The sequence below is a fragment of the Rhagoletis pomonella genome, unplaced genomic scaffold, assembly GCF_013731165.1.
Source record: "Rhagoletis pomonella isolate Grant_MI unplaced genomic scaffold, Rhpom_1.0 Rhpom_scaffold_00011, whole genome shotgun sequence".
NCBI lineage: Eukaryota > Metazoa > Arthropoda > Insecta > Diptera > Tephritidae > Rhagoletis > Rhagoletis pomonella.
The window spans coordinates 1,621,152-1,635,252 of NW_023458565.1; the positions used below are offsets into that span (position 1 = coordinate 1,621,152).

The 14,101-nt window shown below is 32.2% G+C and overlaps 1 protein-coding gene across 1 annotated transcript in view; it reads left to right on the forward strand.

Annotated features, from left to right (window-relative positions):
- Positions 1-1,894, forward strand: part of LOC118747280 (titin homolog) — a 202,163-nt gene extending 200,269 nt beyond the window's left edge. Inside the window, exon 17 of the mRNA XM_036481283.1 lies at positions 1,559-1,894. Within this exon, the coding sequence (XP_036337176.1) occupies positions 1,559-1,566 (8 nt within the window). The 3' untranslated portion in view covers positions 1,567-1,894. The remainder of the gene's footprint in view (positions 1-1,558) is intronic.
- Positions 1,895-14,101: the final 12,207 nt, after the last annotated feature.

The following is a 14,101-nucleotide window of genomic DNA, read 5'->3' on the forward strand; positions in this document are numbered from 1 at the left end:
TTTGGTTCAGAATTGCCAGTCGAATACGCCAGTCGGCGAAACAAAGTAGATAAAAAATTTGACCCAACCTAATGTGCACGCATGTATAAAAACGTAAATATGTATGTATGTTTGAATGTATATACGTACATATGTTTGCATGAGTGTTTTTTTTTTATAGTCGCAAGAGTCACAACGGCATTAATGTACATTACTACATTTGGACACAATGCCGGCTGACTCTGCGACTCCGATTTTGCCTGACTGTGGGGCACTGTGGCAACTTCTTGAAATATCCGATCCCATTCACGCTTGCCATTGCGTTTATTTTTATGCGATCTATATATATACACATGTACATACATACTTATGCATGCGTATGCCTCTGTGTCATGCCTCTGTATACCTGTATATTTCCATAGGACTTGTTGATATTTAATGTAGCAGCAAAAATTGGAATTCATTGTGTGTAAATAAGTAAGTAATTCGACACCACTTTCGATTGCAACAAAACTATTAAAAAGCGAATTATAATGCGAAAAAGGGCCACCAATCGCATGATTCGATATGTGAAAATGCATTCAATTCACATTAGAAATATTCCTTTTGTATATGCATTTGTGTATGCATAGACATGGATTTACATATGTATATGTACATATGTATGTAACTATGTATGTACCTATGTTTATACATTTTCCTGTTATTTATGTACATAAATATGTGTGTGAGACTCATTACATCTGGATCGTGCCCCATGTGGTTTTTGCGTCATATTTTTCTTGACTTCTTGGGCAGCCACCCTTGCCACATGTGTACATATGTATGTATGTATTAACATAAATGTGATTTGAACGCTGCTTGTGGTTTTTCGTGTAAATCAGTTGTGGTCTCTTGCCTGGATTATGTTGGCTCCAGATATCTGCCTACAGATGTACAAAACGTATGTTTTTATATGTTAATGTGAGCACTGACACCACTCTACTTTGCTTGTGGTCTATTTCTACATATCTCTCCTCTTGACAATTAATTGTAAGTTGTGATATCATGCAGAAGAAAAATTATCTTGTACTTGTAATGTTTTGGAAAAATCTTAAATTCTCGCTTGCCCATATTATTAACGTGCGCTTAGAAACAGTGTTTTAGTTTTTTAGACAAACTAGAAATTTTGAGTTAGTAATCTTTTGAGCATTTAAGAGATTCAAGTATATTAATAAATTCCTGTAGTTACGCTATAATTTCATTTAACACAGCTGCATTGCCTTTACCAAAAAACACTAGACTTTTTTTAAAGTCCTGTACATATCATATCACTGAAAACAATGCTGCATGGCTTAGTCTAAGACTTAGACAATTGCTCATAGGCTCGCGAAGTACCGCTATTGATTTCAAATATGTAACTCGACCAGAAAATAATTTTAATGCATGTTAAATTCATTATGGCACATTATAACACTCATATACATATTGTCATATGCACTTACACGCATATTTATGTATGTTTGTAGTAGCAAGCTTTAATTGTTCTTTTGAAAACACAACTTACCAACCCAGTAATCTTTTCTCTTTTCATTTACAGCGGTTTGAACCTTCCAAATAGAAAGTGAAACCCGACAACCTAACCTACAATTCCACCTAAGTTATTTCCAAAATGTATATTATTGTTATAATTTCTATAAACAATTGTAAAGCAACACCAACAACATAACCAATATATTCCTAAATGAGTCCAATAGATGGTATACCGCAAAATTTTTTAATACTAACTACATACTTTTATTTAATATTATTTATACAAACTAACAACTGATATTAATACGAAAATAAAGTATTTAGAAGAGAAATAAATTTTAACCAATTTGCGAGTCTGCAAACTAAAAATTTTGCTTATTTGGTATGTACGGGGCCTTTTTGGGGTCAGGGTGCTTGTTTAAGAGTGGCGAGGATTTTAAGATTTTTTTAGATATACAACTAATTAGCAACGAAATTCAAAATAATATTGTTTGCAAATTATGTTTATTTATTTTTTTTTAATAATTTTGATTTAAAATATAATTCAATCTATAACAGAAAATACAGTAATAAAAGTTTAAAAGCTTGCAAAAATTAAAAAAAAAATTATCGATACTTCAAAAAATTGTCATCAAAATTTCAAAATTTTTAATTAAAATACATATTTAGAAAATTTTCGAGTATGCAGAGTTTGTAGCTCATTCAATTGTAGTGAAAGAAAGTGCAAGTTTCAAGTCGTTAAAAATTACCGTTGATTTTTTAGATGATGTTTTGTGGATACCCGAAAGTTTTCTGGATATTCTAATTAAAAATTTTGATGACAATTTTTTGAAGTTTCATTAATTTTTTTTGCATTTTTTGCAAATTTATTATATTTATATAAAATAATTATTAATTTGAAATTTATTATATTAAATTTAAATTTATTAAATTATATAAAAACTTTTTATATTTTAAATGAAAATTATTGAAAATAAATAATTAAACATAATTAGCAAACAATATTTTGAATTTCGTTGCTAATTAGTTGAACGCATCTGTATATAGGGGATTTTTTTGTAATCTTTATTTTTCGAATATTGAGTAAACCGGTTTTTTTTATCGAACATACAAATCTTGACCTCTTAATAAAAGTTTTGAGTTTTCGACGCTTGTTTCCAGTTTAAGCGAAACCCGCAAATAGTTCTAAAATTATATCCTAGGTTATTTAGGGATGAACAGTATTTCATATTTGATTCCAATAAATTAATGTTTGACGTTTAAACATTTTTTACGTGTGTGGCAGAGCTTCTGCTCCAATTCGTACTCTGCTTCTTGATGTTGTGACACAAATAAAGAGCTCTATCTACACCTTTACTCCACCCACGAGGATGCTCGAAGTATACTCGAAGGTTTGCCATTTTCTGCCGTTGGGCGATCGCTATTTGAACAAAAACTTGGTTGAGGTTGCCGGGACCACACATTGAACCATGGACCTTCTGAGTGGCAGTAGGCACATCTAAGCACTCGGCTACCGCTGCAAAAAATGCGATAAGGTATTAAAAAAAGTTAAATAAGACCACACCTGAAATTTTCACCGATTTTTATTTGTTTTACTTTTGATCTAAAAAAAAACCTTGAACTCATTTTGCTTTGCTCTTTTCTAAATAATAGCTATCTTTACTGTTAATAGTTTCATTGAAATTTTTGACCATGGCTTCATACCAGCATAAGCATTTTCACTGTATAAAAACTAAGTAATATAAAACCGGTTTATCCGGTTTTTTCTTAATCTGCCTTGTCCTGAGTTTCACCCGAAAAAAAAATCAACCGAAAATTTTTCATCCGCTCATGAAAACCCAAATTGAAAAGTGAACCGGTTCGCGGAAAATGAAACTCATGATAAGACCGAATTTAAAAATCGGGAACCGGTTTTTTTCAAATAGCAATTTTTCGAATAACTCGAAACCCGGTTTTGGAAAAAAGCGAATAATTGTACATCCTAATCTTACAGTCTCACACAGAAGTATTTTGGATTCATTTTTTACGATACTCAAAATGTTTTTGATAGTAATTTTTTTTAGAAAAGTATAGCTCATAGTACAACCAAAACCACGTAAATGTAAATTTTAAACTTTGGAAAAAGTTTAAGAAAATTAAGCAATTTTCATTCGAACTTCAAACTTTTTAATCAGATTTTTTACAAAAAATTCAAGTATGTAGTTTTATAGTCCATTTTGCTGAAAATAAACAAAATAAAAATAGCCAAAACTAGTCAAAATGTAACTTGAATTGATTAGCTGACGACAAGTGTATATAGAGATTAAAATCTTTAAATATTTGGCAGCCCTCTTCAAAATTATTACTTCTGATTAAGAGTGCATTTAAATGCTTTTTATTCCCTGAATGCGTTGCAATATTTTACTCTTTATAAATCTAAGTCACCAAAATTTTAAGCAGGTGGCAATACTATTAAAATTTTTTACCTCATTCGGTGAAGCTGTATTTCAAAATGGTGTATTAATCATTCTTGATTGCTAAAATGAAAATCTTATAATTTTAAAGCAGTGATGGGCAGCGCAGGCAGAATTCCTAAGCAAGTGCAAAACTTGCCCATGCCTGTTTTAAAGGTACATTTGTAGCTATATGTATCTAACGGGTGATTTTTTAAGAGCTTGATAACTTTTTTTTAAAAAAAAACGCATAAAATTTGCAAAATCTCATCGGTTCTTTATTTGAAACGTTAGATTGGTCCATGACATTTACTTTTTGAAGATAATTTCATTTAAATGTTGACCGCGGCTGCGTCTTAGGTGGTCCATTCGGAAAGTCCAATTTTGGGCAACTTTTTCGAGCATTTCGGCCGGAATAGCCCGAATTTCTTCGGAAATGTTGTCTTCCAAAGCTGGAATAGTTGCTGGCTTATTTCTGTAGACTTTAGACTTGACGTAGCCCCACAAAAAATAGTCTAAAGGCGTCAAATCGCATGATCTTGGTGGCCAACTTACCGGTCCATTTCTTGAGATGAATTGTTCTCCGAAGTTTTCCCTCAAAATGGCCATAGAATCGCGAGCTGTGTGGCATGTAGCGCCATCTTGTTGAAACCACATGTCAACCAAGTTCAGTTCTTCCATTTTTGGCAACAAAAAGTTTGTTAGCATCGAACGATAGCGATCGCCATTCACCGTAACGTTGCGTCCAACAGCATCTTTGAAAAAATACGGTCCAATGATTCCACCAGCGTACAAACCACACCAAACAGTGCATTTTTCGGGATGCATGGGCAGTTCTTGAACGGCTTCTGGTTGCTCTTCACTCCAAATGCGGCAATTTTGCTTATTTACGAAGCCATTCAACCAGAAATGAGCCTCATCGCTGAACAAAATTTGTCGTACGTAAAGCGCGAAACACATTTCGAACCGAACACTGATTTTGGTAATAAAATTCAATGATTTGCAAGCGTTGCTCGTTAGTAAGTCTATTCATGATGAAATTTCAAAGCATACTGAGCATCTTTCTCTTTGACACCATGTCTGAAATCCCACGTGATCTGTCAAATACTAATGCATGAAAATCCTAACCTCAAAAAAATCACCCGTTACTACTTCTTTTTCGGAACGAGAATGGGTTTTAGGAGGAGATTCTATTATTTTTGAATGCGTTATGATGTGGTATCATAAATAATTTTGAGAAAAATAACTTGTTCATTCTGAGGCAATTCGTTTATATATTAAAAAGGTTTTTCCTATCCAAAAGTATTCAATTGTAAAATATGCAAAATCGGGGGCAATGTGTCAAGCGGAAAAAAATTGCCAAGTGAACCATTTGTGGCAAGTGTGGAAGTGATCAGCTGTTTCGAAGTTTGCAAGTTTTTGCAAATTTTGCGTCTTCGTACTTCTGTTGATATTTTGTCTCTTTGAGAGCGAATGCGGCTAAATTCTCAAAATTTCTGCTACAGTATAATTTTGTCTGGAGAATCCGAGAACAGACCTATTATAAAAAGGTGAAGAAAAAAAATTACCATAAAAAACATTTTGAATATCGTAAAAAAGTCAATACAAGATACTACTGTATGGGACTGTGCATATGTATATGTGTGTATATCTAAGAAATATGGCTAATTATGCAACTAAATGACTAACACATTTTTTTTCTCTAATACATAAAGAGCACTTTGAAGACAGACAAATTTTTGTATTATTTTTTTCACTTCATAAACGTTTTGCCTCATTCGAATACGAGTATTTAATCCACAAAATATGTGGTTTTTTATCTTCCTCAAATCCCGAGATAAGAATGTTTGTCAATGCAAAAATATTTCCTCAACTATTTATGAGATAATTCTGACAGTGAAATTATAGCAAAATACATTTCATATGCATATATCTATCTGCATTAGGGATCCTCATCAAAAAAAGGTGCAGATTTTTCACCGGAATTATAAAATTTATTATAGTTTAAGACCTTTTCCAAAATATTGAGGAGAACTATTAATATTTACGTCAGCTGGACCGATTTGAAAATACCTTCAAAAATTTCATTATTTTTATTCCGTTGAAATTTTTTTTTTACATTTTTATACAGATCTTTTAAGCTGAAACTCTTCTATCGTCTGCGGTGAGAAAAAATTAAGGTATTTTTTTGCTATATATGTATGTACATGTGTATGTATTGGCCAAGTAATGAATGTAAATGCTTTTAACGTAATTTTTTTATGAAAAAATCGATTTTTGGAAATATTTTCAAATCGGCTCATGTCACGTAAATCTTATTATTATTATTTTTTTTTATATTTTGGCGGAAGCTTTAAAATATTATAATTTTTATAATTCCGATTGAAAAACAGTAGCAGTGGAGAGTGATGCACCCTAATATACGCGTGTACGTACGTATAAAAATACAGCGCTATTTCATTTTATCAAAAGAAAGACAATCTGAGTAGATGCACAGCCGGCTGCTGACGAGAGCAATGAGATGAAAATACCTTCAAATACTATATACTTAAACAGCAAAAAGTGTGAGTGAAGTACGCATGTATGTTATCTATTTTTTTGGCAAATGCTTGAAATTAACCGTAGCTAAAATGTGAGAACAATATTTTTTAAAAACAAAATAATTTATAAGAAAAAAATTTTTTAATTTAGTGTTACTTAGAATTTTAAGATACGTACACGCATATGTGTATGTAATTATATCGAGAAATCATAAATATTTATTGCTAAGTTTTATAGCCTTTGAAACATTAATTAGATCATTTCACACGCCTCAAACAAGCTCGGTAAAATTTGAAGCCTGTAAGCTTGCATCACACCCCACCAAATTCCAGCTATCATTTTGAGATATTCAGTTGTTCGCATGAACAAGTCGCGACGGCACAGATAAGATTACTTCTACGTACAAATGTAATTATGCTCATCTCACTAAGTGTTGAGTGTTCTTCACCTAATTTCAGCGTCAGTATTAAAAAAAAAGTTAATCGCTAACAGCCCATTGCAATTAGCGCCGGAAGAAATTTAGCTTCAATGTTGGCATCAGCCACTTTACGATATTAGCAAAATTAATTCATCTTTGCTGCCAAACGCTTGGCTTAAAGAAAGCAACAATACATAATGATGATGAAAGTTGGCCATAACGCATCAGATATAAGTATGTAAAGTTATTTCATGCATAGTAACAATTTACATACATATTCAGCGGAACTTGCACATACATTAATATACATAATTATCATTATGTGTAAATCACACAAACATAAATGTTCGCTGTGTTAGATATGAAACAAAAGGAAATGTGTTGTGCCCAGAGAAGCCTGATATTTTCGTGCTTGAGAAAAAAAAAAACAAAAGAAGTGAATACAAGTAACTTATTTTAATATATAAATGTATGTGCATATATGTATAAACGAACATATTAAAAAATGCGAATCTGTAAATGAATTGGAGAAAAAAAGTTGCATGTATATTGGACTGCATCACTCCCCATACAAAAAAAAAAATCGGTACTGTTTTTCCACCGGAATTATAAAATCTATTATATTTTAAGACTTTCACCAAAATATTTCCGAAAAATATTAAGGTTTACGTGAGCTGGACCGATTTGAGAATACCTCCAAAAAATTAGTTTTTTGTGAATAAAAATAGTTTTTTTAAGTATTTTTTGCAACAAATCAAGTTAGATGACAAAACAGTTTAAGCTTAAAAAATTTGCAGCAAAATATTTAAAAAAAAATTCTACGAAATCAAAATAATGAGATTTTTGATACTTTTTTCAAAGACTGGTTTAAGAAAAACTTAAATAGCTGGGCCAAAAGTATACCGAGGTATCATTGGAAAGGAATTTTCTCACTCTTTTTATTTCTTTGCAAATAAGCTCTTTCAAAGCATGAAGGAGAAAGGTAAGACAAACGAGCATTATTCCATGTTGAATTAGGATGTGTTGCTATTTGATAAAGAAAAAATTGGGACGTGACTGAGTTTGCCTTTCCACTGATACCTTGGTATAGTTTTAGCCCAGTTATTCAGGTTTTTCTTAAAGAAATCTTTGAAAAAAAATTAAAAAAAAACAGCACTAAAAATCTCTTTATTATGATTCCGTTGAAAAAATCTTTGAATATTTTTATGTAGATTTTTAAAGCTTAGACTGTTTGTTTGTTGGATTTGTTTTTTCTTAAAAATCCTTTAAAAAACTTTTTTTTTGTCCATAAAAAAACTTCATTTTTGGAGATATTTTCCAATCGGTCCAGCTCACGTAAATCTTAATATTTTTCCGAAATATTTTGGTGGAAGTCTTAAAATATATACTAACGTATATACGGTGGCGAGCATGCAAGTTTTTGCTACTTTCCTGTTTAAAAAGTGTTATTATTTTTTTCTGAAAATATAGCTTACTGTCTAAACAAAACCATGTAAATCAAAATTTCAAACTTTGTAGAACATTTATAAAATTTTTTTTATAAAAATTTTAAACATTTTAATTCGATTTTTTAGAATATTTTTGAGTATGCAACTTTGTAGCCCATTAAACTTTAAGTCCTAGCTACTTCAAATTTGCAATTTGTTTTAATAAAATCGAATGGGCTAGAAAACTGCCTACTCAAAATTTTTTTTTTAAGAAATGGAAATAAAAAGTTCAACATTTTAATGAATGAAGACAGTCTTACATTAATTTGGTTCTGGGCTCAGGCAACGTTGCTACCAAGAATCAAAGTACACTGATATCAGTGCTCGGTCTTCAAAAAAATTAATATTGGTAAATTTTACATGCAAAAAATTTTAGAAGTTGGTAGGTTTTCTAAAAGAAACAGTACCAGATAGTTTTTACGCAAATAGAATAAAACATTGCGAATTCATAAAAGGAGATGTTACCAGAGCAGCTGGATTTTCGCCTCGCTGGTTGTTAATGTCAAAATAATGCATTTGTTGTAATTCTAATTGGCATTGTGCGCAACATTTTTACTGTAATTTTTGTTTTTGTACTCTTGCTATCGCCTAATATGAATTCGCCTTGGAATAAATTGTATTTTTATATAAAACAACAAAAATGTGTTACACGTGGATTAAATATTCAATAAAAATTCTATACCTGTATAAAATCCACGGCATCGAATGAAACTCGATTCGAATCGAATGAAATCAAATTACAGCTGATTTTTCTCCTATCCAATTTGAATTGAAAATGCGAACTCACTACCGAATCCTCAAAAAGAAATTTCGTATAAAATTTGATTCCATTACGGATGCCCTGATTTAATTTAATAGGAGGGAGACTTAAATAGTTATTCTGCGTCAAAGTTATTTTTTTTATTTTTATTTAAGGTGTGCTCGATGACAAAATATGTACCTAAATATGTTCATTCAAAACTCTTTGCTTTCTTTCCGCAAAATATTGGTAGATGTTTAGCCTTTGTTGGCAAAAATTGTAGAAAATGTAATAAAGCTAAAAAGTTGGTAGATCTACCAATAAAGTGGTAAAGTCCGTGCACTGACTGAGATTTCAATCTTGGTTTGTATTCGTTGGACAAAAATGCGCTTAACAGCTGATACATGCACTCCGCCAGGCCTTCGCCAACGGCTTTTAACAATTTAGGCGTACTTATGTACATAGTTGTTTTTTTGTGAGCCGAATCATAAGGTTCTTTCCCGTACGCGAAATCATTGCCGTACTGAAAAAATGGGTAATAGAGAGCGTAAATTGGAACGTATTGGATGGTAAATGTCTTCTTCTTTCTGCCCGTTATAGCCCGGATTTTTTCTCCGGGTAAAAAATTATAAAGTGTCAACGTGTATATCAGCTGTTCTGTGTTTAAATGTATTTTTAGTGTTTATATACTTTTTTTATTAATACTATCAAATTTGTGAAACCAAAATTCAATTTCCAAGTTTTTGCATTTAACGTCGATAACAAAAACCAATTGAATCAGCACGAAATGTGTTTTTTTTTTGCGTTCCCGTACTTGTGGGCATTGTTCCATTTTTGAGAGCAAGTTTTTCGCTTATTCTCTAATTACCGAATCCCGTCCGGGTTGTACAGGAAAGAACCTATTGTCGTCTTGGTCAGGCGGAAGAAAATTTATTTCCTCAGAAGTCTTCTTCATCATACTCTCCAGCAGTGTCACCATCCAAGAGTGTTGAGAAAATCTCTCTCCTAATTTCAAGTGTACTCTCGACGTCTGTCCCCATATTTCCCATCGTTGTCTTTGCGGGAACCGTGTCCGATCTTAAAAATGTTTGCTTACCCCCAAATTTTTTGGTAGAATTTTAACATGGTAGACATCTAATTTTTTAAAAATATGGCCTACCTAAATACGTGTGCATACTTTTCATATACCACATACGTATTTACATATATGTATTTTTAATACGTACTACATAGTTGTACATGCATGAAAAAGTAGCTTTTGCTGACCCACTGTTTATGGCAGTCTGACGTACGTCAGAAAGTGGTCCAATTACGCCGCAACAAAGAACAAAAAACAAAACTGAAAAAAAACAGATAAAACTGAGCGAGAAGAAAATGAGCCCCAGGCAGTAAACATAGTGAGTTTGATAATTTCTTAATAGTGCAAAAATGAATTGCATATACATACATATACATACATACATATATAAATATCTAGATATTTAAATTCAAGTGTGGATATTCATGTATGTATACATATGTATGTAAGTAACTGTATATCTTCTCTAGAAGAATCTCAAATATCAACGCTGTGGACGAGGCGCATATAGAGAAGGAGAAGCTGTTGCAGATCATTGTAATAACACAATTACATATACATGTATATAAACTTGTATGTATATAAACATAAATATCTCAGCACCAAGTAAATAATGTACGAAAGCAAAATATACAACACCAGAAGTTAGGCGATTAAATTTAAATGGCCAGAAAGATGTTCCAAACAAGCAGCAGCGGCAAGCAAGTATACGCTGTGGCATCTTTATATGTACATGTACATAGTATGTATGTATGTATACAAGTACAAAAAACTCCGAATGGGGATCAGCCTCGATATGTAGTGTTTAAATTTAATTATTGCAAATTATAGTGAGAAATTGAGCGTTCGCACTCCTTTGCAATGTTGTAGCAACACGACATGCAATCCAGCAACGACAGCAGCAACGCTAAAAGCCGCCAGCAGTAACACTTGTAGTTCTACATAGTAGCATGGTAAGTGCGTCGAAAATGTTTATAAACATTCCATGCTGTTGTTTTCTTGTATATTCACACATATGTATGTATGTACGTATATGTATGTATTAGACCGAGCCACCTTGCAAGAAAAAACAGACCGCCGTACCCCGCTGAGTTTAAAATACTTTTGCAAGGCGATTTAATTTTTTTTTTTTTTTTTTTTCCAAACCTAGGAGTCCCCTTTTTAACTTTTGTATACGCTTCATGACCATGAAATGGTATTGAAGCATTGGTCCGATGTTTGTGAGTACCAAAAGAAGAAGAAAAAATAAACCCATGAAAAAGTATACCAAAATGATCAGGGCGTCGAACTGAGTGGATTTAGAGATGTCCGTCTGTCTCTCTGCAATCTAGTGCCTCAGTTTTCAAGGTATCCGACTGAAATTTGGAAAGCGGGTGCATTTTCATAATATATTAGTAATCTGTAGGAACTGGAAAAATCGGACCACTACAACATACAGCTCCCATACAACTGATTGTTCAAATATGATATGATTTTTTGTCATAACTCCCCAATTTATGCAGCTAGAAACATGAAATGTTGCACTACCTTCACTCATTATCAACAGAAAGTTTACGGCGAAAATTAAATATCGGTTCACTGTAACCTATAGCCTCCATAACCAAATTTTTCAGATATGGGTTTTTATTTTAATCTCCCTCACTTGGATAGCTATAACCGAGCAATTTCGGCAGCTATTTTCTAAGTACTCATTCGTAGTCTACTGAGAAAATCGTCAAGATTGGTGCTCTTTAAGCTACATACATATATCTCCTATACCACTGATTGTTCAAAAAAAAGTTCTTGCGATATAGCTCCTTTAAGTAGGCAACTAAGAACATGAAATTGTGTGCCGTGTGTACTTATCGATAAGAAAAAGCCTACTGTGAAAATCATTTAGATTCGTGCTTTATATGGTAATATATCTTCCATACCACTGATTGTTCAGATACGAGTTTTTGTTGTATGATTCCTCTGTCTATATATGTAGCTCCCAAACAACTAGTTTAAAATGCAGTAATAAGTTGAAGTAAAGTTTTTTTTATATTCACGAAAGGTATGAATTCTTAAATGCAAATATTTATACATTCAAAAGACCTTTCTGGGGATCTTGGGGTCCGAATAATCTGAATTTGCAATTTATTTGTAGAAAAAAAATTGCCGCTTGGCTGCCTTTTAATGTAAAAAAAAAACATAGAATTAACATGAAGGAAAAGTGCAAGCAATATTTCTCAACAATGTTTCTTCATGTTTATTTGCATCAAAGTGCACTCAATCCTGAGTTTCAGAAATCCTAGATTTCATTTATTTCCGACTGCCGAACAGTGTTATGAAATGTTGCTTATAAATGTTTGCAAAGTTTTGTAAAAAAAAACTTAAAACAATTTTTAAGTTTTGATGTGCCCATTTAATTTTATTTAATAAATTTAAAAACCTAAACTTTTTCATTAAAAAAAAATAAAATTTATAATGCGTATTTTTTAAAATGTTGCAGAACCACTTTTAGAAACATTTATGTTGCGGACAAGTAGTCACAACAAAATCCCGCTAAAAACTAACTGGTTCCGTTATTATGACATCAAATTAAACTATAAATATCTCTTCAAAACTTTCTAAAGAGTTGAAACAAACCGTTAGAAACCATACTCCAAACAACAAGATTTATAAACGAAAATGTCTGTGTTGTCAATGGGAAACATCGGTCATGAAAGGGTCAAAGTATGATATATCGATGTTCATGCCTCGAGGAGAAGATTTTTTTCTATTCGAGAGTTCTTTGACCCCAAGTACCCCGTCATGGTACTTAACCACCAGATCTCAGTTCCTACTACCCTAATGTCAGTAAATTAAAGCTCGTCAGAAATCATTAAACTTTTGCTAAGGAATTAATCGACGCGAAGGCTATTTTGATTTATTAATTTATTTGTCGAAGATAGGGGTCGCCTTTTTAAATTTTTCGTCGTGTCTTCGGAATTTACAGTCTGATCTGAACGTTTGATATATCGATGTTTTGGTCTCGAGTAGACATTTTTTTTTTGCTCCAAAAATCATCAAATACCCCGTTACAGTACTTACCGACCAGATAATTACAACTTCTACAGCACTAATTAAAAAAAAATATGAAAATAAAAAGTTTAAAATAGTTCTACTGGAATAATCAAAATACTTGCTTATAAAAAGTCTGATAAGTATAATTTTTGGCGAGCTTTATTTACCTGACATTAGTGTGGTACTTTAGGGTGATAAGAACTAACATGTGCTTGGTAATTACAAGACCTACGTACTTTGGAACAAAAAAAATTGTCACGAAGAGACAAAAATATCGATATATCACACTTAAAGATCGGTCTGTAAATGCCGAAGATATGACGAAATGTAAAAAGACGACCTTCAAACCGAAATATTTCCTTAGCAAAGCATAATAATTTTTGACGAAATTTAATTTACTGACATTAGAGTGGTAGGAACTGAGATCTGGTAGATAAGTACAAGAAAGGAGCACTCGAGGTCAATAAACTACGGTTCGGCCAAAAAAAATCTAAATCATCTTGCAGAAACTCTCAGAAGTGTACTCTATTTCTCTTCAGGAGACTTCCAGTAATGTTAATAATATTAAAATCCCCAAAAATTGCAACTGCGGGACCGATACAAAACCGCTAGTATTAGGAAATTTTAAAATTAACGATTTGAGGAGAAACAGGGTTTTCTGATCGAAAAATGTTGATTTTCAAGAATTCTATACCATTTCTATGAAAAATTATTGTTTCCCCATATAATACACATGGAAAACTTTGAACGCTTTGACCGACCTCTAAATACTTTTTGACTTCAAAACAAAAAAACAAACAGAGGTATAATTTTTTGCGGTATATAGCAATGCTAGGGGGTGAGAACACTAAAATTCCCTGCAAACCATTATTTCAAAGTATTCTGAAT